Source organism: Heptranchias perlo, chromosome 1, assembly GCF_035084215.1.
Source record: "Heptranchias perlo isolate sHepPer1 chromosome 1, sHepPer1.hap1, whole genome shotgun sequence".
Classification (NCBI taxonomy): domain Eukaryota; kingdom Metazoa; phylum Chordata; class Chondrichthyes; order Hexanchiformes; family Hexanchidae; genus Heptranchias; species Heptranchias perlo.
In genome coordinates, this window is record NC_090325.1 from 277952 (window position 1) to 300296 (window position 22345).

Genomic DNA, 22345 nt, shown 5'->3' on the forward strand with positions numbered 1-22345 from the left:
TATGTCCTTCCGAAGGTGCGGTGCCCAGAACTGCTCACAGTACTCCAGGTGCGGTCTAACCAGGGTTTTGTATAGCTGCAGCATAACTTCTGCCCCCTAGTCCCATTAGTTTGTCCAGTACTTTTTCTCTAGTGATATTAATTGTTTTAAGTTCCTCACTCTCATTTACCCCTTGGTTCCCCACTATTTCTGGTTTGCTTCTACTGTGAAGACAGATACAAAATATTTGTTCAATGTCTCTGCCATTTCCTGATTCCCCATTATAATTTCTCCACTCTCAGTCTCTAAGGGACCCACGTTTACTTTCTCTACTCTCTTCCTTTTTACATATTGTAGAAGCTCTCACAATCCATTTTTATATTTCTTGCTAGTTTACTCTCATATTCTATTTTCTCCCTTTTTATCAATTTTTGGTTGTCCTTTGCTGGTTTCTAAAACTCTCCCAATCCTCAGGCTCACTACTCTTTTGGTAACATTATAAGCCTCTTCTTTTAATCTAATACCATCCTTAACTTCTTTAGTTAGCCACGGATGGATCACTTTTCCCGTGGAGTTTTTATTTCCAATGGAATGTATATTTGTTGATAATATTGAAATATTTCTTCAAATGTTTGCCATTGCTTTTCACCCATCAAACCCTTTAATTTAATTTCCCAATCTACCTTCGCCAACTCGCCCCTCATACCTATGTAATTGGCTTTATTTAAGTTTAAGACTCAAGTTTTGGACTTTAAGTATGTCACTCTCAAACTCAATGTGAAATTCTATCATATTATGATCACTCTTCCCCAGAGCATCCTTTACTATAAGATTACTAATTCACCCTGTCTCATTACATAAGACAAGGTCTAAAATTGCCTGTTCCCTGGTTGGTTCCACGACATAAGGACATAAGAACAGGAGAAGGAGTGGGCCATTCGGCCCCTCGAGCCTGCTCCACCAATCAATCAGATCATGGCTGATCTTCGACCTCAACTCCACTTTCCCGCCCGATCCCCGTATCCCTTGATTCCCCGAGAGTCCAAAAATTTATCAATCTCAGTCAACAACGGAGTATCCACAGCCCTCTGGGGAAGAGAATTCCAAAGATTCGCAAACATCTGAGTGAAGAAATCTTTCCTTATCTTGGCCGTAAATGGCCAACCCCTTCTCTTGAGACCATGACCCCTAGTTCTAGACTCTCCAGACAGCAGAAACATCCTCTCAGCATCTACCCTGTCAAACCCTCTCAGAACCTTACGTGTTTCAATGAGATATCCTCTCATTCTTCTAAACTCCAGATACTGTATGCCCATTCTACTCAATCTCTCCTCATAGGACAACCCTCTCATCCCAGGAGTTAATCTAGTGAACCTTTGTTGCACCGCCTCTAAGGTAAGTATATCCTTCCTTAGATAAGGAGACCAAAACTGTACCCAGTCCTCCAGGTGTGGTCTCAGCAGAGCCCTGTACAATTGCAGCACATCACCCTGACTCTCATACTCCAACCCCCTTTCAATACAGACTAATTTACCATTTGCTTTCAAAATTGCTTGCTGTGCCTGCAAGTTAATTTTTTGTGATTCGTATGCAAGGACACCTAAATCTTACCGAATACATACATTTCTTAGTATCACGCCTTTTAAAAAATATTCTGTTTTTCTATTCTTCCTACCAAAGTGGATAATTTCACAGTTCCTTTCATTATATTCCAGCGCCAATCTTTCGCCCACTCACTTTGCAGACTCTTTGTGTCCTCCTCACACCTTACTTTCTCACCTAGCTTTGTATCATCAGCAAACTTGGATACATTACACTTGGTCCCTTCATCTAAGTCATCGATATATATTGTAAACAGCTGAGGCCCAAGCACTGAACCTTGCAGCACCCCACTAGTTACAAGCTGCCACCCGAAAATGACCCGTTTATTCCCACTCTCTGTTTCCTGTCCGTTAACCAATCCTCAATCCATGCTAATATATTACCCCCAATTCCATGACCCCTAATCTAGTGTAACGACCTCTTGTGTGACACCTTATTGAATGCCTTTTGAAAATCCAAATATACATCCATTGATTCCCCCTTATCTACCCTGCTTGTTACACGCTCACAAAACTCCAATCGATTAGACAAACATTTTTCATAAAACCGTGCTGACTCTGCCCAGTCATATTATGAATTTCTAAGTGCCCCGTAACTAGATCCTTATAATAGAATCTAGCATTTTGCTGCTACTGATGTCATGCTAATGGGCCTATAGTTTCCTGTTTTCTCTCTCCCTCCTTTCTTGTAAGACGGGGTTACATTTGCTGCCTTCCAATCCACCTGGACGGTTCTAGAATCTAGGGAATTCTGGAAGATCAAAACCAATGCATCCACTATCTCTGCAGCCACCTCTTTTAGAACCCTCGGATGTCGGCCATCAGGTCCAGGGGATTTGTTGGTTTTTAGTCCCATTAATTTCTCCAGTACTTTTTCTTTACTAATCTTAATTACTTTAAGTTCTTCACCCTCATTAAACCCTTGGTTCCCAATTATTTCCATTATGTTGGTGACCATGTGTGCAGGAAGTGTGTCCAGCTGCAGCTACTGGCTAACCGCATTTCGGAGCTGGAGCTGTGGGTGGATTCACTGTGGAGCATCCGTGATGCTGAGACTATCGTGGATAGCACGTTCAGTGAGGTGGTCACACCGAAGGTAAAGATTACGCAGGCAGAAAGGAAATGGGTGACCGCCAGGCAGAGTAAAAAGACTAGGCAGGTAGAGCAGGAGTCCCCTGGGGCCATCTCCCTCTCAAACAGATATACCGCTTTGGATTTTGTCGGGGGAGATGGCTTATCAGGGGAAAGCAGCAAGAGCCAAGACCGTGGCACCACGGGTGACTCAGCCACACAGGAGGGGAGGACAAAGAATGGGAGAGCAATAGTGATCGGGATTCCATCGTAAGGGGAACAGATAGGCGTTTCTGCGGCCGCAGATGTGACTCCAGGATGGTATGTTACCTCCCTGGTGCTAGGGTCAAGGATGTCACGGAGCGGCTGCAGGACATTCTGGAGGGGGAGGGTGAACAGCCAGAGGTCGAGGTCCATATCGGTACCAACGACCGGTAAAAAAAGGGATGAGGTCCTGCAAGCAGAATATAGGGAGTTAGGAAATAAATTAAAAAGCAGGACCTCAAAGGTAGTGATCTCAAGAATACTCCCAGTGCCGCGTGCTAGTGAGTATAGAAATAGGAGGATAGAGCAGATGAATGTGTGGCTGGAGAGATGGTGCAGGAGGGAGGGGCTTTAGATTCCTGGGACATTGGGACCGGTTCTGGGAGAGCTGGGACCTGTACAGGTTGGACAGGTTCGACCTCAATGGAGCTGGGACCAATATCCTCGCGGGGAGGTTCACCAGTGATGTGGGGGGGTTTAAACTAATTTGACAGGGGGATGGGCACCAGGATGTAGCATCGGAAAGGAGCGGGGGAGAAAGATAGCACTAGAGTATAAAATAGTACAGTATTAGGTGGGATCAGACTAAGAGAGAGTACAAGAAAGTCTAAGACTGGTTTACAGTGCATGTGTGTAAACGCACGAAGTGTGGTAAACAAGGTTGGTGAGCTGCAGGCACAAATAATCACATGGGAATTCGATGTCATGGCGATAACAGAGACCTGGCTCAAAAAAGGACAGGATTGGGGTCTAAATATTCCTGGATACAAGGTGTTCAGGAAAGATAGGGAAGGAAAGAAAGGAGGGGGAGTGGCAGTATTGATTGAGGAGAATATTGCAGTGCTGGAGAGACAGGATGTCCTGGAGGGGTCAAGGACAGAATCTATTTGCTGAGATTTAAGAAACAATAGAGGTGCCATTACACTACTGGGTGTATTCTATCGGCCACCAACTAGTGGGAAGGATATAGAGGAACAAATTTACAGGGAATCTAAGAACATAAGAAATAGGAGCAGGAGTAGGCCAATCGGCCCCTCGAGCCTGCTCCGCCATTCAATAAGATCATGGCTGATCTGATCCTAACCTCAAATTTAAATTCATGTCCAATTTCCTGCCCACTCCCCGTAACCCCTAATTCCCTTTACTTCTAGAAAACTGTCTATTTCTGTTTTAAATTTATCTAATGATGTAACTTCCACAGCTTCCTGGGGCAGCAAATTCCACAGACCTACCACCCTCTGAGTGAAGAAGTTTCTCCTCATCTCAGTTTTGAAAGAGCAGCCCCTTATTCTAAGATTATGCCCCCTAGTTCCAGTTTCACCCATCTTTGGGAACATCCTTACCGCATCCACCCGATCAAGCCCCTTCAAAATCTTATATGTTTCAATAAGATCGCCTCTCATTCTTCTGAACTCCAATGAGTAGAGTCCCAATCTACTCAACCTCTCCTCATATGTCCACCCCCTCATCCCCGGGATTAACCGAGTGAACCTTCTTTGTACTGCCTCGAGAGCAAGTATGTCTTTTCTTAAGTATGGACACCAAAACTGTATGCAGTATTCCAGGTGCGGTCTCACCAATACCTTATATAACTGCAGCAATACCTCCCTGTTTTTATATTCTATCCCCCTAGCAATAAAAGCCAACATTCCGTTGGCCTTCTTGATCACCTGCTGCACCTGCATACTAACTTTTTGATTTTCTTGCACTAGGACCCCCAGATCCCTTTGTACTGCAGTACTTTCCAGTCTCTCGCCATTAAGATAATAACTTGCTCTCTGATTTTTCCTGCCAAAGTGCATAACCTCACATTTTCCAATATTGTATTGCATCTGCCAAATCTCCGCCCACTCACCCAGCCTGTCTATATCCCCTTGTAGGTTTTTTATGTCCTCCTCACTCTCCACTTTCCCTCCCATCTTTGTATCATCTGCAAACTTTGATACGTTACACTCGGTCCCCTCCTCCAAATCGTTAATATAGATTGTAAAGAGTTGGGGACCCAGCACCGACCCCTGCGGAACACCACTGGCTACTGGTTGCCAGTCCGAGAATGAACCATTTATCCCAACTCTCTGCTTCCTGTTAGATAACCAATCCTCCACCCATGCCAGAATATTACCCCAAATCCAGTGATTCTTTATCTTGAGCAATAATCTTTTATGTGGCACCTTGTTGAATGCCTTCTGGAAGTCTAAATACACTACGTCCACTGGTTCCCCTTTATCCACCCTGTACGTTATGTCCTCAAAGAACTCAAGCAAATTTGTCAGACATGACTTCCCCTTCATAAAGCCATGCTGACTTTGTCCTATTAAATTATGTTTATCCAAATGTTCTGCTACTGTCTCCTTAATAATAGACTCCAAAATTTTACCCACCACAGATGTTAGGCTAACTGGTCTATAATTTCCAGCCTTCTGCCTACTACCCTTTTTAAATAAGGATGTTACATTAGCAGTTTTCCAATCTGCCGGGACCTTTGCCGAGTCCAGAGAATTTTGGAAAATTATTACCAAAGCATCCACAATCCCTACTGCCACTTCCCTCAAGACCCTGGGATGTAAGCCATCAGGTCCAGGGGATTTATCCGCCTTGAGTCCCATTAATTTACTGAGTACCAATTCCTTAGTGATTTTAATCGTATTTAGCTTCTCCCCACCGAGAGCCCCCTGTTTGTCCAGTGTTGGGATATTCTTAGTGTCCTCTACCGTAAAGACTGAAACAAAATATTTGTTCAGCATTTTTGCCATCTCCATGTTTCCCACCATTAATTTCCCGGTCTCATCCTCTAAGGGACCTACGTTTGCCTTAGCCACCCTTTTTCTTTTTATATAACCATAGAAACTCTTGCTATCTGTTTATATATTTTTTGCTAATTTATTTTCATAATCTAACTTCCCTTTCTTAATCAATCCTTTCGTTACTTTTTGCTGTCTTTTGAAGACTTCCCAATCTTCTATCCTCCCATTAAGTTTGGCTACCTTATATGTCCTTGTTTTTAGTCGGATACTATCCTTAATTTCTTTACTTAGCCACGGATGGCTGTCATTTCTTTTACACCCTTTTTTTCTCAGTGGAATATATTTTTTTGAAAGTTGTAAAATAACTCCTTAAATGAGCACCACTGCTCATGTACCGTCTTACCCTTTAATCTATTTTCCCAGTCCACTTTAATCAATTCCGCTCTCATACCATCATAGTCTCCTTTATTCAAGCTCAGTACGCTTGTTTGAGAACCAATCTTCTCACCCTCTAATTGGATATGGAATGTAACCATGTTATGGTCACTCATTCCAAGGGGATTCTTAACTAGGACATGATTAATTAATCCTGGCTCATTGCACAGGACCAGGTCCAAGGTTGCTTGCGGAGAGGTGCAAAAGCCCTAGAGTAGTGATAACGGGGGGACTTCAACTATCCTAAGACAGACTGGGATAATAATAATAACATAACGGGCAAAGAGGGAAGGAATTTTTGAAGTGTGTTCAGGATAACTTACTTAACCAGTACGTTTCTGGCCCAACAAGGAAGGAGGCATTGCTGGACTTGGTTCTGGGGAATGAGACGGGCCAAGTGGAGCAAGTGCCAATGGGGGAGCATTTAGGGAGCAGTGATCATAGTATCATAAGGTTTAGAATAGCTATGGAAAAGGACACGGACCACTCTAAAGTAAAAATGCTCAATTGAAGGAGGGCCAATTTCAGTGGGATGAGAACAGATCTGACCCGGGGAAACTGGAATCAAAGATTGGCAGGCAAAACTGTTAATTTTATCGAGTCCCTGTCCCCGATTCAATATTAGTTTTCTTGGGATTTCCGGCATGCTATCCTCTTTCTCGACTGTCAATACTGAAGCAAAGTAATTATTTAACATGTCCGCCATTTCCCCATTGTCAATGACAATATCCCCACTTTCAGTTTTTAAGGGGCCAACACTGCTCCTGACCACCCTCTTTTTCCTAATGTAACTATAAAAGTTCTTTGTATTGGTTTTGATATCCCTTGCAAGTTTCTTTTCATACTCTCTTTTTGTAGCTCTTACTATCTGTTTTGTGACCCTTTGTTGATCTTTGTAACTTTCCCATTCGCCAGGATCTGTGCCATTTTTTGCCTTTTTGTATGCCCTTTCCTTATGTCTTATACTCTCCCTTACCTCTTTAGTTGTCCATGGCTGTTTTTTTTGGCAAGTAGAGTTCTTGCCCCTCAGGGGTATAAACCGATTCTGTATCACGTTCAATGTTTCTTTAAACATTTCCCACTGATCATCAGTCGTTTTACCCATTAACAGATTTGCCCAGTTTACTGTGGACAGTCTCTGTCTCATCCCATTGAAGTCGGCCTGACCCAAGTCTAGAATCTTAGCAGCTGATTCACTTTTTTCCCTTTCAAACACTACATTGAACTCGATCATGTTATGATCGCTATTGGATAGATGTTCACACACAGTTAAGCCGTTAACTAAATCTGGTTCATTACTCATTACTAAATCTAGTATGGCTTGCCCCCTTGTTGCCTCTGGGACATACTGCTGGAGAAAACTATCCCGGACACACTCAAGAAATTCACTACCTTTCTGACAGTTGCTGCTCTGCTTTTCCCAATTTATGTGAAGGTTAAAGTCCCCCATTAAGACCACTATGCCTTTCTTACACACTTGTCTAATCTCTGCATTTATACAATCTAGCACTTCAGAGCTGCTGCCAGGGCTCCTATACACAACTCCCACTATAGTCTTAGATCCTTTCCTATTTCTCAATTCAACCCATAAGGTCTCTGTTGGCTGCTTACCTCTCGTTATATCCTCCTTTATCATTGAAGTGATTTCATCTCTAATTATTAAGGCTACTCCTCCCCCTCTTCCATTTTCCCTATCTCTCCTGTAGACCTTATAACCTGGTATATTTAGTTCCCAATCCTGACCATCCTGCAGCCATGTCTCAGTAATAGCTATCATGTCATACCCTCCAATTTGAATTTGAACCTGTAGTTCATTTAATTTATTCCTTATACTCCGTGCATTTGTAGATGGAACTCTTAGTTGGGACACACACCCTAGCCTGACCTTCAGCTTTGATGCTGGGTTAATCGCTTTACGCCTTCCAGTTTTCACTTTATCTGTAGTGTCTAAAGTACACTTTCTTTCTGCTGCTCTACGCTTTTCCCTCTCACTTGTCCTTGAACAACTGTTTGCACTATTTGTATTGTAAATTTCCCCTGGGTCTTCCCCTCTTGCTGCTCTCAACTTTACTCCCTTCTGATTCCCCGCTCAGGTTCCCATCCCCCTGCCACTCGAGTTTAAACCTTCCCCAACAGCACGAGCAAACACCCCCGCGAGGACATTGGTCCCGGTCCTGCTCGGGTGTAACCCGTCACGCTTGTACAGGTCCCACCTTCCCAGAACCGGTTCCAATGTCCCAGGAATCTAAATCCCTCCCTCCTACACCATCCCTGCAGCCACGCATTCATCCTGTCTATTCTCCTGTTCCTATACTCACTAGCACGTGGCACTGGGAGTAATCCTGAGATCACTACCTTTGAGGTCCTGCTTTTTAATTTATCACCTAACTCCTTAAATTCACCTTGCAGGACCTCATCCCTTTTTTTACCTATGTCGTTGGTACCGATATGGACCACGACTATTGGCTGTTCACCCTCCCCCTCCAGAATGCCCTGCAGCCGCTCCGTGACATCCTTGACCCGAGCACCAGGGAGGCAACATACCATCCTGGAGTCACATTTGCGGCCGCAGAAACGCCTATCTATTCCCCTTACAATCGAATCCCCGATCACTATAGCCCTGCCACTCTTCTTCCTCCCCTCCTGTGCAGCAGAGCCACCCGTGGTGCCATGAACTTGGCTCTTGCTGCTTTCCCCTGATAAGCCATCTCCCCCAACAATATCCAAAGCAGTATATCTGTTTGAGAGGCAGATGGCCCCAGAGGACTCCTGCTCCACCTGCCTAGTCCTTTTACTCTGACCTCAAGGGAACACAAGCCTAGTCGATGCAACTTGTCCTCGTTATTTAACCCTTTTAGCCCCGGTATCATTCTGGTGAATATGCGCTGCACCCCCTCCCAGGCCAATAAAACCTTCCTGAGATGCAGTGCCCAGAACTGAATCCGGAGCTCCAGATGTGGTCTAACCAGAGCTCTGTACAGCTGTAATACAACTTCCACCCCTTTGTATTCCAGCCCTCAAGATTAAGGCCAACATTCCATTAGCCGACTTAATTATTTTTTGTACCTGACCACTTGTTTTTAGTGATTTCTGGACATGGACCACGAAGTCTCCCTGCTCCTCCACAGTTCCGAGCTTCTCACCATTTAGAAAATACCCCGATCTATCTCTTTCTTATGTCCAAAGTGGATGACCTCACACTTTCCTACACTGAACTTGTTTTGCCCACTCATTTAATCTATCATAGAATCATGGAATGATTACAACGCAGGAGGCCATTCGGCACATCGAGTCCGTGCCGGCTCTCTGCAAGAGCAATCCAGCTAGTCCCACTCCCCCGCCCTATCCTCGGAGCCCTGCAAATTTTTTTCCTTTCAAGTACTTATCCAGTTCCCCTTTGAAGGCCATGATTGAATCTGCCTCCACCACCCCCTCGGGCAGTGCATTCCAGATCCTAACCACTCGCTGTGTAAAAGAGTTTTTCTCATGTCACCTTTGGTTCATTTGCCAATCACCTGAAATCTGTGTCCTCTGGTTACTGACCCTTCCACCAATGGGAACAGTTTCTCTCTATTTACTCTGTCTGGACCCTTCATGATTTTGAATACCTCGATCAAATCTCCTCACAACTATCTCTGTTCCAAGGAGAACAACCCCAGCTTCTCCAGTCTATCCACGTAACTAAAGTCCCTCATCCCTGGAATCATTCTGGTAAATCTCTTCTGCACCCTCTCTAAGGCCTTCACATCTTTCCTAAAGTGCGGTGCCCAGAACTGGACACAATACTCCAGCTGTGGCCGAACCAGTGTTTTATACAGGTTCATCATGACTTCCATACTTTTGTACTCTATGCCTCTATTTATAAAGCCCAGGATCCCATATGCTTTTTCAACCACTTTCTCAACCTGCCCTGCCACCTTCAATGATTTGTGCACATATTTTTTTTTTATTCGCTCATGGGATGTGGGCGTCGCTGGCGAGGCCGGCATTTATTGCCCATCCCTAATTGCCCTTGAGAAGGTGGTGGTGAGCCGCCTTCTTGAACCGCTGCAGTCCGTGTGGTGAAGGTTCTCCCACAGTGCTGTTAGGAAGGGAGTTCCAGGATTTTGACCCAGCGACAATGAAGGAACGGCGATATATTTCCAAGTCGGGATGGTGTATGACTTGGAGGGGAACGTGCAGGTGGTGTTGTTCCCATGTACCTGCTGCTCTTGTCCTTCTAGGTGGTAGAGGTCGCGGGTTTGGGAGGTGCTGTCGAAGAAGCCTTGGCGAGTTGCTGCAGTGCATCCTGTGGATGGTACACACTGCAGCCACGGTGCGCCGGTGGTGAAGGGAGTGAATGTTTAGGGTGGTGGATGGGGTGCCAATCAAGCGGGTTGTTTTGTCCTGGATGGTGCCGAGCTTCTTGAGTGTTGTTGGAGCTGCACTCATCCAGGCAAGTGGACAGTATTCCATCACACTCCTGACTTGTGCCTTGTAGATGGTGGAAAGGCTTTGGGGAGTCAGGAGGTGAGTCACTCGCCGCAGAATACCCAGCCTCTGACCTGTTCTTGTACCCACAGTATTTACATGGCTGGTCCAGTTAACTTTCTGGTCAATGGTGACCCCCCCAGGATGTTGATGGTGGGGATTCGATGATGGTAATGCCATTGAACGTCAAGGGGAGGTGGTTAGACTCTCTCTTGTTGGAGATGGTCATTGCCCGGCACTTGTCTGGCACGAATGTTACTTGCCAGGCGCGAATGTTACTTGCCACTTATCAGCCCAAGCCTGGATGTTGTCCAGGTCTTGCTGCATGCGGGCTTGGACTGCTTCATTATTTGAGGGGTTGCGAATGGAACTGAACACTGTGCAATCATCAGCGAACATCCCCATTTCTAACCTTATGATGGAGGGAAGGTCATTGGTCATTGATGAAGCAGCTGAAGATGGTTGGGCCTAGGACACTGTCTTGAGGAACTCCTGCAGCAATGTCCTGGGGCTGAGATGATTGGCCTCCAACAACCACTACCATCTTCCTTTGTGCTAGGTATGACTGCAGCCACTGGAGAGTTTTCCCCCTGATTCCCATTGACTTCAATTTTACCAGGGCTCCTTGGTGCCACACTCGGTCAAATGCTGCCTTGATGTCAAGGGCAGTCACTCTCACCTCACCTCTGGAATTCAGCTATTTTGTCCATGTTTGGACCAAGGCTGTAATGAGGTTTGGAGCCGAGTGGTCCTGGTGGAACCCAAACTGAGCATCGGTGGGCAGGTTATTGGTGAGTAAGTGCCGCTTGATAGCACTGTCGATGACACCTTCCATCACTTTGCTGATGATTGAGAGTAGACAGATGGGGTGGTAATTGGCCGGATTGGATTTGTCCTGCTTTTTGTGGACAGGACATACCTGGGCAATTTTCCACATTGTCGGGTAGATGCCAGTGTTGTAGCTGTACTGGAACAGCTTGGCTGGAGGCGCGGCTAGTTCTGGAGCACAAGTCTTCAGCACTACAGCCGGGATGTTGTCAGGGCCCATAGCCTTTGCTGTATCCAGTGCACTCAGCCATTTCTTGATATAACGTGGAGTGAATCGAATTGGCTGAAGACTGGCTTCTGTGATGGTGGGGATATCGTGAGGAGGCCGAGATGGATCATACACTCAGCATTTCTGGCTGAAGATGGTTGCAAACGCTTCAGTCTTGTCTTTTGCACTCACGTGCTGGACTCCGCCATCATTGAGGATGGGGATGTTTGCAGAGCCTCCTCCACCCGTTAGTTGTTTCATTGTCCACCACCATTCACGACTGGATGTGGCAGGACTGCAGAGCTTTGATCTGATCCATTGGTTGTGGAATCGCTTAGCTCAGTCTATAGCATGTTGCTTCCGCTGTTTAGCATGCATGTGGTCCTGAGTTGTAGCTTCACCAGGTTGGCACCTCATTTTTAGGTACGCCTGGTGCTGCTCCTGGCATGCTCTTCTACACTCCTCATTGAACCAGGGTTGATCCCCCAGCTTGTTGGTAATGGTAGAGTGAGGAATATGCCGGGCCATGAGGTTACAGATTGTGCTGGAATACAATTCTGCTGCTGCTGATGGCCCACAGTGCCTCATGGATGCCCAGTTTTGAGCTGCTGGATCTGTTCTGAATCTATCCCATTTAGCATGGTGGTAGTGCCACACAACACGTTGGATGGTGTCCTCAGTGTGAAGACGGGACTTCGTCTCCATGAGGACTGTGCGGTGGTCACTCCTATCAAATCTGTCATGGACAAATGCATTTGCGACAGGTAGATTGGTGAGGACGAGGTCAAGTAGGTTTCTCCCTCGTGTTGGTTCACTCACCACCTGCCGCAGGCCCAGTCTGGCAGCTATGTCCAAGGGAAGTCTAGATTAAATTGCATTTATTTCAATGCAAGAAGTCTGATGGGCAAGGCAGATGAACTCAGGGCATGGATGGGTACATGGGACTGGGATGTTATAGCTATTACTGAAACATGGCTAAGGGAGGGGCAGGACTGGCAGCTCAATGTTCCAGGGTACAGATGCTATAGGAAAGATAGAGCAGGAGGTATGAGAGGAGGGGGAGTTGCGTTCTTGATTAGGGAGAACATCACGGCAGTAGTGAGAGAGGATATATCCGAGGGTTCGCCCACGGAGTCTATATGGGTGGAACTGAAAAATAAGAAGGGAGAGATCACCTTGATAGGATTGTACTATAGACCCCCAAATAGTCAACGGGAAATTGAGGAGCAAATATGTAAGGAGATTACAGACAGCTGCAAGAAAAATAGGGTGGTAATAGTAGGGGACTTTAACTTTCCCAACATTGACTGGGACAGCCATAGCATTAGGGGCTTGGATGGAGAGAAATTTGTTGAGTGTATTCAGGAGGAATTTCTCATTCAGTATGTGGATGGCCCGACTAGAGAGGGCGCAAAACTTGACCTCCTCTTGGGAAATAAGGAAGGGCAGGTGACAGAAGTGTTAGTGAGGGATCACTTTGGGACCAGTGATCATAATTCCATTAGTTTTAAGATAGCTATGGAGAAGGATAGGTCTGGCCCAAAAGTTAAAATTCTAAATTGGGGAAAGACCAATTTTGATGGTATTAGACAGGAACTTTCAGAAGTTGACTGGGAGAGTCTGTTGGCAGGCAAAGGGACGTCTGGTAAATGGGAGGCTTTCAAAAGTGTGTTAACCGGGGTTCAGGGTAAGCACATTCCTTATAAAGTGAAGGGCAAGGCTTGTAGAAGTAGGGAACCTTGGATGACTCGGGAGATTGAGGCCCTAGTCAAAAAGAAGAAGGAGGCATATGACATGCATGGACAGCTGGGATCAAGTGGATCCCTTGAAGAGTATAGAGATTGCCGGAGTAGAGTTAAGAGAGAAATCACGAGGACAGAAAGGGACATGAGATTGCTTTGGCAGATAAGGCAAAGGAGAATCCAAAGAGCTTCTACAAATACACAAGGAGCAACAGAGTAACTAGGGAGAGAGTAGGGCCTCTTAAGGATCAACAAGGTCATCTTGTGGCGGAACCACAAGAGATGGGTGAGATCCTAAATGAATATTTCGCATCGGTATTTACGCTTGAGAAAGGCATGGATGTTAGGGAACTTGGGGAAATAAATAGTGATGTCTTGAGGAGTGTACATATTACAGAGAGGGAGGTGCTGGAAGTCTTAACGCGCATCAAGGTAGATAAATCTCCGGGACCTGATGAAATGTATCCCAGGACGTTATGGGAGGTTAGGGAGGAAATTGCGGGTCCCCTAGCAGAGATATTTGAATCATCGACAGCTACAGGTGAGGTGCCTGAAGATTGGAGGGTAGCAAATGTTGTGCCTTTGTTTAAGAAGGGCGGCAGGGAAAAGCCTGGGAACTACAGACCGGTGAGCCTGACATCTGTAGTGGGTAAGTTGTTGGAGGGTATTCTGAGAGACAGGATCGACAGGCATTTGGAGAGGCAGGGACTGATTAGGAACAGTCAGCATGGTTTTGTGAGAGGAAAATCATGTCTCACGAATTTGATTGAGTTTTTTGAAGGGGTAACCAAGAAGATAGATGAGGGCTGTGCAGTAGACATGGTCTACATGGACTTTAGCAAAGCCTTTGACAAGGTACCGCATGGTAGGTTGTTACATAAGGTTAAATCTCATGGGATCCAAGGTGAGGTAGCCAATTGGATATAAAATTGGCTTGACGACAGAAGACAGAGGGTGGTTGTAGAGGGTTGTTTTTCAAAATGGAGGCCTGTGACCAGCGGTGTGCCTCAGGGATCGGTGCTGGGTCCGCTGTTATTTGTTATTTATATCAATGATTTGGATGAGAATTTAGGAGGCATGGTTAGTAAGTTTGCAGATGACACCAAGATTGGTGGCATTGTGGACAGTGAAGAAGGTTATCTAGGATTGCAACGGGATCTTGATAAATTGGGCCAGTGGGCCGATGAATGGCAGATGGAGTTTAATTTAGATAAATGTGAGGTGATGCATTTTGGTAGATCGAATCGGGCCAGGACCTACTCCGTTAATGGTAGGGCGTTGGGGAGAGTTATAGAACAAAGAGATCTGGGAGTACAGATTCATAGCTCCTTGAAAGTGGAGTCACAGGTGGATAGGGTGGTGAAGAAGGCATTCAGCATGCTTGGTTTCATTGGTCAGAACATTGAATACAGGAGTTGGGATGTCTTGTTGAAGTTGTACAAGACATTAGTAAGGCCACACTTGGAATACTGTGTACAGTTCTGGTCACCCGATTATAGAAAGGATATTATTAAACTAGAAAGAGTGCAGAAAAGATTTACTAGGATGCTACCGGGACTTGATGGTTTGACTTATAGGGAGAGGTTGGATGGACTGAGACTTTTTTCCCTGGAGAGTAGGAGGTTTCGGGGTGATCTTATAAAAGTCTATAAAATAATGAGGGGCATAGATAAGGTAGATAGTCAAAATCTTTTCCCAAAGGTAGGGGAGTTTATAACGAGGGGGCATAGATTTAAGGTGAGAGGGGAGAGATACAAAAGGGTCCAGAGGGGCAATTTTTTCACTCAAAGGGTGGTGAGTGTCTGGAACGAGCTGCCAGAGGCAGTAGTAGAGGCGGGTACAATTTTGTCTTTTAAAAAGCATTTGGACAGTTACATGGGTAAGATGGGTATAGAGGGATATGGGCCAAGTGCAGGCAATTGGGACTAGCTTAGTGGTATAAACTGGGCGACATGGACATGTTGGGCCGAAGGGCCTGTTTCCATGTTGTAAACTTCTATGACTCGGCCAGCTTGGTCAGTAGTGGTGCTTCCGAGCCACTCTTGGTGATGGACATTGAAGTCCCTCACCCAGAGTACATTTGCCCCCAGATCTCTCTGTTCCTGTACCCCTTTTAGAGTTGTGCCCTCTCGTTTATATTGCCTCTCCTCGTTCTTCCTACCAAAATGTATCACTTCACATTTTTCTGCGTTACATTTCATCTGCCACGTGTCCGCCCATTCCACCAGCCTGTCTATATCCTCTTGAAGTCTATCACTATCCTCCTCACTGTTCACTACCCTTCCAAGTTTTGTGTTATCTGCAAATTTTGAAATTGTGCCCTGTACACCCAAATCCAAGTCATTAATATATATCAAGAAAAGCAGTGGTCCCAGCACTGACCCCTGGGGAACACCACTGTACACCTCCCTCCTGTCCAAAAAACAACATTCCTTTGTAACTTTCTGCTCCCATCTCCACTATTTACTGTGCCACCTAACTTAGTGTCGTCAACAAACTTGGATATATGGCTCTCTTTTCCTTCATTCAAGTCATTTTTAAATATAGTGAAAAGCTGAGACCCCAGTACAGATCCCCGGGGACACCACGAGTCACATCCTACCAATCAGAGTCCATATCCATTATCCCCACTCTCTGTCTCCGACCTCCAATTCCACGCGCTCTCATTTTTGTTAACAGTCTGATCATAGAATCATCGAATGGTTACAGTACCGCTGCAATCTCCACCCTTACTTCCCTCAGAAACCTAGGATGCATCCCATCCGGACCGGGTGACTTTTCTACTTTAAGTCCAGCCAGCCTTTCTAGTACCTCCTCTATCAATTTTTAGCCCATCCAGTATCTCATGAAAATCATAAGTAAAATTCTGCAGATGCTGGAAATCTGAAATAAAAACAGAAAATGCTGGAGAATCTCAGCAAGTCAGGCAGCATCTGTGGAGAAAGAAACAGAGTTAACATTTCAGGGCAAAGACCTTTCGTCAGAACAGTTCTGATGAACGGTCTTCGACCTGAAATGTTAGCCCTCTGCCTCCATGAGTAAATCTCCTTTATGATCCCTAATCAGCCCCACCCCTCCTCTTACAACCCGTTTACTGTTTACAGCCTGTAGAGGACTTTTGGATTCCCTTTTATGTTGGCCGCCAGTCTATTCTCATACTCTCTCTTTGCCCCTTGTCTTTTTCCATAACTATACCAAATCTAATGATATTATGATCACTGTTCCCCAAATGCTCCCCCACTGAAACATGCTCCACCTGCCCCACTTCATTCCCCAGAACTAGATCCAACACTGCTTCCTTCCTCTTTCGGCTGGATACATAGTGTTCCAGAAAGTTCTCAAACACATTTCAGGAATTCCTCCCCCTCTTTGGTTCACTCGACTGATTCCTGGGATGAGGGGGTTCTCTTATGAGGAAAGGTTGGACAAGTTGGGCCTGTATACACTGGAGTTTAGAAGAATGAGAGGTGATCTTATTGAAACATATAAGATCCTGAGGGGACTAGAAGGGGTAGATGCTGAGAGGATGTTTCCCCTTGTGGGAGAGACTAGAACTCGGGGCCACAGTTTAAAAATAAGGGGTCTCCCATTTAAGACGGAGATGAGGAGAAATGTTTTCTCTCAGAGGGTCGTGAGTCTGTGGAACTCCCTTCCCCAGAGAGCGGGGGAGGCAGGGTCACTGAATATTTTTAAGGCTGAGTTCGAGAGATTCCTGATTAACAAGGGAGTCAAAGGTTATAGTAGGTGGATGGGAAAGTGGGGTTGAGGTCACAATCAGATCAGCCATGGTCTTATCAAATGGCAGAGCAGGTTCGAGGGGCCGAATGGCCTACTCCTGCTCTTAATTCGTATGTTGGTATGTTTGCCCTTTACACTGTTACTGTCCCAGTCCCCGGGATCTCTACTGTTCTTTGCCTTCGTATAAGCCCTTTCTTTTAGATTTATACTATCTCTCACTTCCCTCATTGACCTGTATGTCTCCTTATTGGAGTTATTTTGACCCCCTCAGGACACCTGCACTGGTTCTGGTCCCTCCCTCCTTACCACGTACACTTCTCTGCATCTGTAGAGCTCCATTTGATATTTCTGATACATTTGGATTTAAAATGTTAAACGGATTCAATAGGCTATAGAATCACAGAATAATACAACACAGAGGGAGGCCATTCGGCCCATCATGCCTGTGCTGGCTCTTTGAAAGAGCTATCCAATTAGTCCCACTCCCCTGCTCGTTCCCCTTAATCCTGCAAATACGGAGAAACTATTTCCCCTGGTGGGGGGGGAGTCCAGAACAAGGGGGGCAGAACCTTAAAATTAGAGCCAGGCCGTTCAGGGGTGATGTCAGGAAACATTTCTTCACACAAAGGGTGGTGGAAATCTGGAACTCTCTCCCCCAAAAAGCTGCTGAGGCCGGGGGTCAGTTGGAGCTTTCAAAACTGAGACTGGTCGATTTTGTTGGGCAAGGGTATCAAAGGATATGGAGCAAAGGAGTTCAGGTACAGATCAGCCATGATCTAATTGAATGGCGTAACAGGCTCGAGGGGCTGAATGGGCCTCCTCCTGTTCCTGTGTAACAGGCTCGAGGGGCTGAATGGGCCTCCTCCTGTTCCTGTGTAACAGGCTCGAGGGGCTGAATGGGCCTCCTCCTGTTCCTGTGTAACAGGCTCGAGGGGCTGAACGGCCTCCTCCTGTTCCTAATTTTGTAATAATATTGCTAAAGTTTAAAACTAAGCATGGCCTGAGCAGTAAGGCCCATTTCTAAGCTCATCAGTTCTGGCAGCTGGTGGAACAATAGTCTTGCTCTTGGATTGAATTCGTCTCGTGCTCTGCCTCACACCAGGGTTGCCTGTACTTTTACCCGTCCTCTGGTTTGTCTAGTTTAGCTCTGAGGTACACATCACAAACACGTCACATGCATCCGCCATTACCTGAAAAGGTCCCCTTTAACAGGAACTCTTTGATCCTGTTAGCACGTCGCACATGGAAGGCTTTCGTGATCTCCCGGTTCATAAAACTCTCCTTATTCAGGACATTCGCAACCATCATCCTCAAATCAAATACTTCAAGGATCTCAGCAATGATAGCAACCTGCATCAGATGGTCCTTCCTGGCATCCAGACAGCCAGTGTAGAGATATTCCAGCACCGCCTGCAAAGGGCCCTTCTGGATCAGCTCATTCATTGTGACCACAGACATACCTCGATCTTTGCCAGTCACTGGATCCTCCACATACTCCAAGTGAATAGTTACAAAGCCCCTTCCCCACTGGCTTAGCAGTTTACCCCTAGCCCCAGGCTTTAAGGCCACATGCATCGCCCCTTCATGGCCGACCAGTCTCAGCATCTCATCACTCTTTGAACTTGGCAGTGATGTATGTGGCAGCTGTTGGACACTGCACTCTCCACGCTGCTTGTCTACTTCCAGGCCTTTCATCCTCACTGCCTGCTCTTTGCCATGTTTTTGGCTCTCCCTACCCTCGCCTCTATAATCTTCCTCTTTCTCGCCATCTGCCCAAGACTCTTCCGTTAAATTTAGAGAGAACAGCTCATAGAACTTGGAACAGCAAGTTGCCAGGTAAACCTTGTGAGCAAAGATTCGGTCTCCATCGTGAAGAATGAACATGACATCAGCACAAAGAGGGGTTGAGAAGAGACTAGCTGGTCCTTCACCAGCTACTAAAGGGGGGTCTGGAACAGTTAGAACTGTAGGAGGGGGCTTTGGGGGAAGGAAGGGGGCCTGAAGCAGGGGTCTTTGTACTTTCTTAAGATGCGACTTCCAGAACTGGAGATGGCGCCTTGCGATGAGTGCTGCTCGGATTGAATTGTCAAAGACGTCCTTGATCCCAAACTGTGCAACAATACTGGTCTCGTAGTAAGGAATGCCTAGCTCTTTGGCAATCTCGTGGCCCTTCTCTGGGGCGAGGATGTCCGTGGCCTTGATGGATCTAAAGAGATAAAATCATTTAAATATCAATCTTCTCAGCCAGTTAAGTATTGGACAGAAACCACGGCCCGACCCCCGACCCGGGGCAGGCACGGCCCGACCCCCGACCCGGGGCAGGCACGGCCCGACCCCCGACCCGGGGCAGGCACGGCCCGACCCCCGACCCGGGGCAGGCACGGCCCGACCCCCGACCCGGGGCAGGCACGGCCCGACCCCCGACCCGGGGCAGGCACGGCCCGACCCCCGACCCGGGGCAGGAACGGCCCGACTGGGCGTGGTACTGAGAGGTGTAGAGGAAGTGAGGGACCTTGGAGTGCATGTCCACAGATCCCTGAAGGTAGCAGGACAGGTAGATGAGATGGTTAAGGCGGGATATGGGATACTTTCCTTTATTAGCTGAGGCATAGAATATAAAAACAGGGAGGTTATGCTGGAACTGTATAAAACACTGGTTAGGCCCCAGCTTGAGTACTGAGCACAGTTCTGGTCACCACATTACAGGAAGGATGTGATTGCACTCGAGAGGGTGCAGAGGAGATTTACGAGGATGTTGCCAGGACTGGAGAATTCTGGCAATGAGGAAAGATTGGATAGGCTGGGGTTGTTTTCTTTGGAACAAGGGAGGCTGAGAGGAGATTTAATTGAGGTGTATAAAATTATGAGGGGCCCAGATAGAGTGGATAGGAAGGACCTATTTCTCTTAGCAGAGGGGTCAGTGACCAGGGGGCATAGATTTAAAGTGATTGGGTCTTTTTCGGGTTGGCAGGCAGTGACTAGTGGGATCAGTGCTTGGGCCCCAGCTATTCACAATATATATCAATGATTTGGATGAGGGAATCAAACGTAATATTTCCAAGTTTGCTGATGACACAAAACTAGGTGGGATTGTGAGTTGTGAGGAGGATGCAAAGAGGCTTCAAGGCGATTTAGACAAGTTGAGTGAGTGGGCAAATACATGGCAGTAGTAAGGCATTTAGTAAGGCATTTGACAGGGTCCCACATGGCAGACTGGTCAGAAAGGTAAAAGCCCATGGGATACAGGGAAATGTGGTGAATTGGATCCAAAATTGGCTCAGTAACAGGAAACAAAGGGTTAAAGTCGATGGATGTCTTTGCGAATGGAAATCTGTTTCCAGTGGTGTGCCACAGGGCTCAGTGTTGGGTCCCTTGCTGTTTGTGGTATATATTAATGATTTGGACTTGAATGTAGGGGGCATGATTGGCAAATTTGCAGACGACACAAAAATTGTCCGTGTAGTTGATAGTGAAGAGGATAGCTGTAGACTCCAAGAAGATATCAATGGGTTGGTGGAGTGAGCGGAAAAGTGGCAAATGGAGTTCAACCCGGAGAAGTGTGAGGTAATGCACTCAGGGAGGGCAAACAGTAAAAGGGAATACGCAGTAAACGGGAATATATTGAGAGGGGTAGAGGAAGTGAGAGACCTTGGAGTGCATGTGCACAGGTCCCTGAAGGTGGCAGTACAGGTAGATAAGGTTGTGAAGAAGGCATACGGAATGCTCTCCGTTATTAGCCGAGGTATAGAATACAAAAGCAGGGATGTAATGATGGAACTGTATAAAACGCTGGTAAGGCCACAGCTGGAGTATTGTGCGCAGTTCTGGTCACCACATTACAGGAAGGATGTAATTGCTCTGGAGAGAGTGCAGAGAAGATTTACAAGAATGTTGCCAGGGCTTGAAAATTGCAGCTACGAGGAGAGATTGGATAGGCTGGGGTTGTTTTCCTTGGAGCAGAGGAGACTGAGGGGAGACTTGATTGAGGTGTACAAAATTATGAGGGGCCCAGATAGAGTAGACAGGAAGTAGCTGTTTCCCCTAGCGGAGAGTTCAAGAACTAGAGGACATAGATTTAAGCTGATTGGCAGAAGGATTAGAGGGGACATGAGGAAAAACTTTTTTACCCAGAGGGTGGTGGGTGTATGGAATTCACTGCCCGAATTGGTGGTAGAGGCAGGGACCCTCAACTCTTTTAAAAAGTACCTGGACCTGCACCTAAAGTGCTGTAAGCTGCAGGGCTACGGACCGGGTGCTGGAAGGTGGGATTAGAATGGGCACCTGGTTGTTCTTCGAGCCGGCGCAGACACGATGGGCCGAATGGCCCCCTTCTGTGCTGTATCTTTTCTATGGTTCTACGGCAGATGCAGTATAATGTGGATAAATGTGAAGTTATCCACTTCGGAAGGAAAAACAGAAAGGCAGAGTATTATTTAAATGGTGATAGATTGGGAAATGTTGATGTACAAAGGGACCTGGGTGTCCTTGTACACCAGTCACTGAAAGCAAACATGCAGGTGCAGCAAGCAGTTAGGAAGGCAAATGGTATGTTGGCCTTCATTGCAAGAGGATTTGAGTACAGGAGCGAGGATGTCTTACTGCAGTTATACAGGGCCTTGGTGAGACCACACCTGGAGTATTGTGTGCAGTTTTGGTCTCCTTACCTAAGAAAGGATATACTTGCCATAGAGGGAGTGCAGCGAAGGTTCACCAGACTGATCCCTGGGATGGCAGGACTGTCGTATGAGGAGAGATTGGGTCGACTCGGCCTGTATTCACTCGAGTTTAGAAGAATGAGAGGGGATCTCATTGAAACATATAAAATTCTGACGGGGCTCGACAGACTGGATGCAGGGAGGATGTTTCCCCTGGCTGGGGGGTTCAGAACGAGGGGTCACAGTCTCAGGATACGGGGTAGGACATTTAGGGCTGAGATGAGGAGAAATGTCTTCACTCAGAGGGTGGTGAACCTGTGGAATTCTCTACCACAGAAGGCTGTGGAGGCCAAGTCACTGAATATATTTAAGAAGGAGCGAGATAGATTTCTAGACACAAAAGGCATCAAGGGGTATGGGGAGAGAGCGGGAATATGGTGTTGAGATAGAGGATCAGCCATGATCATATTGAATGGGGGAGCAGGCTCGAAGGGCCGAATGGCCTACTCCTGCTCCTATTTTCTAAGTTTTTCTATTTGGTAGAAGGATTAGAGGGGAGCTGAGGAGAAATGTTTTCACCCAGAGGGTGGTGGGGTCTGAAACTCACTGC

The 22345-nt window shown here is 46.4% G+C and overlaps 1 protein-coding gene across 2 annotated transcripts in view; it reads right to left on the minus strand.

Annotated features, from left to right (window-relative positions):
- Window positions 1-22345, minus strand: part of LOC137309991 (rho-related BTB domain-containing protein 2-like) — a 207299-nt gene that overhangs the window by 162584 nt on the left and 22370 nt on the right. For both annotated transcript variants that reach the window (XM_067978062.1, XM_067978002.1), the window contains exon 3: window positions 18271-19286. In XM_067978062.1, coding sequence (XP_067834163.1) covers window positions 18271-19286 — 1016 coding nt within the window. The remainder of the gene's footprint in view (window positions 1-18270; window positions 19287-22345) is intronic.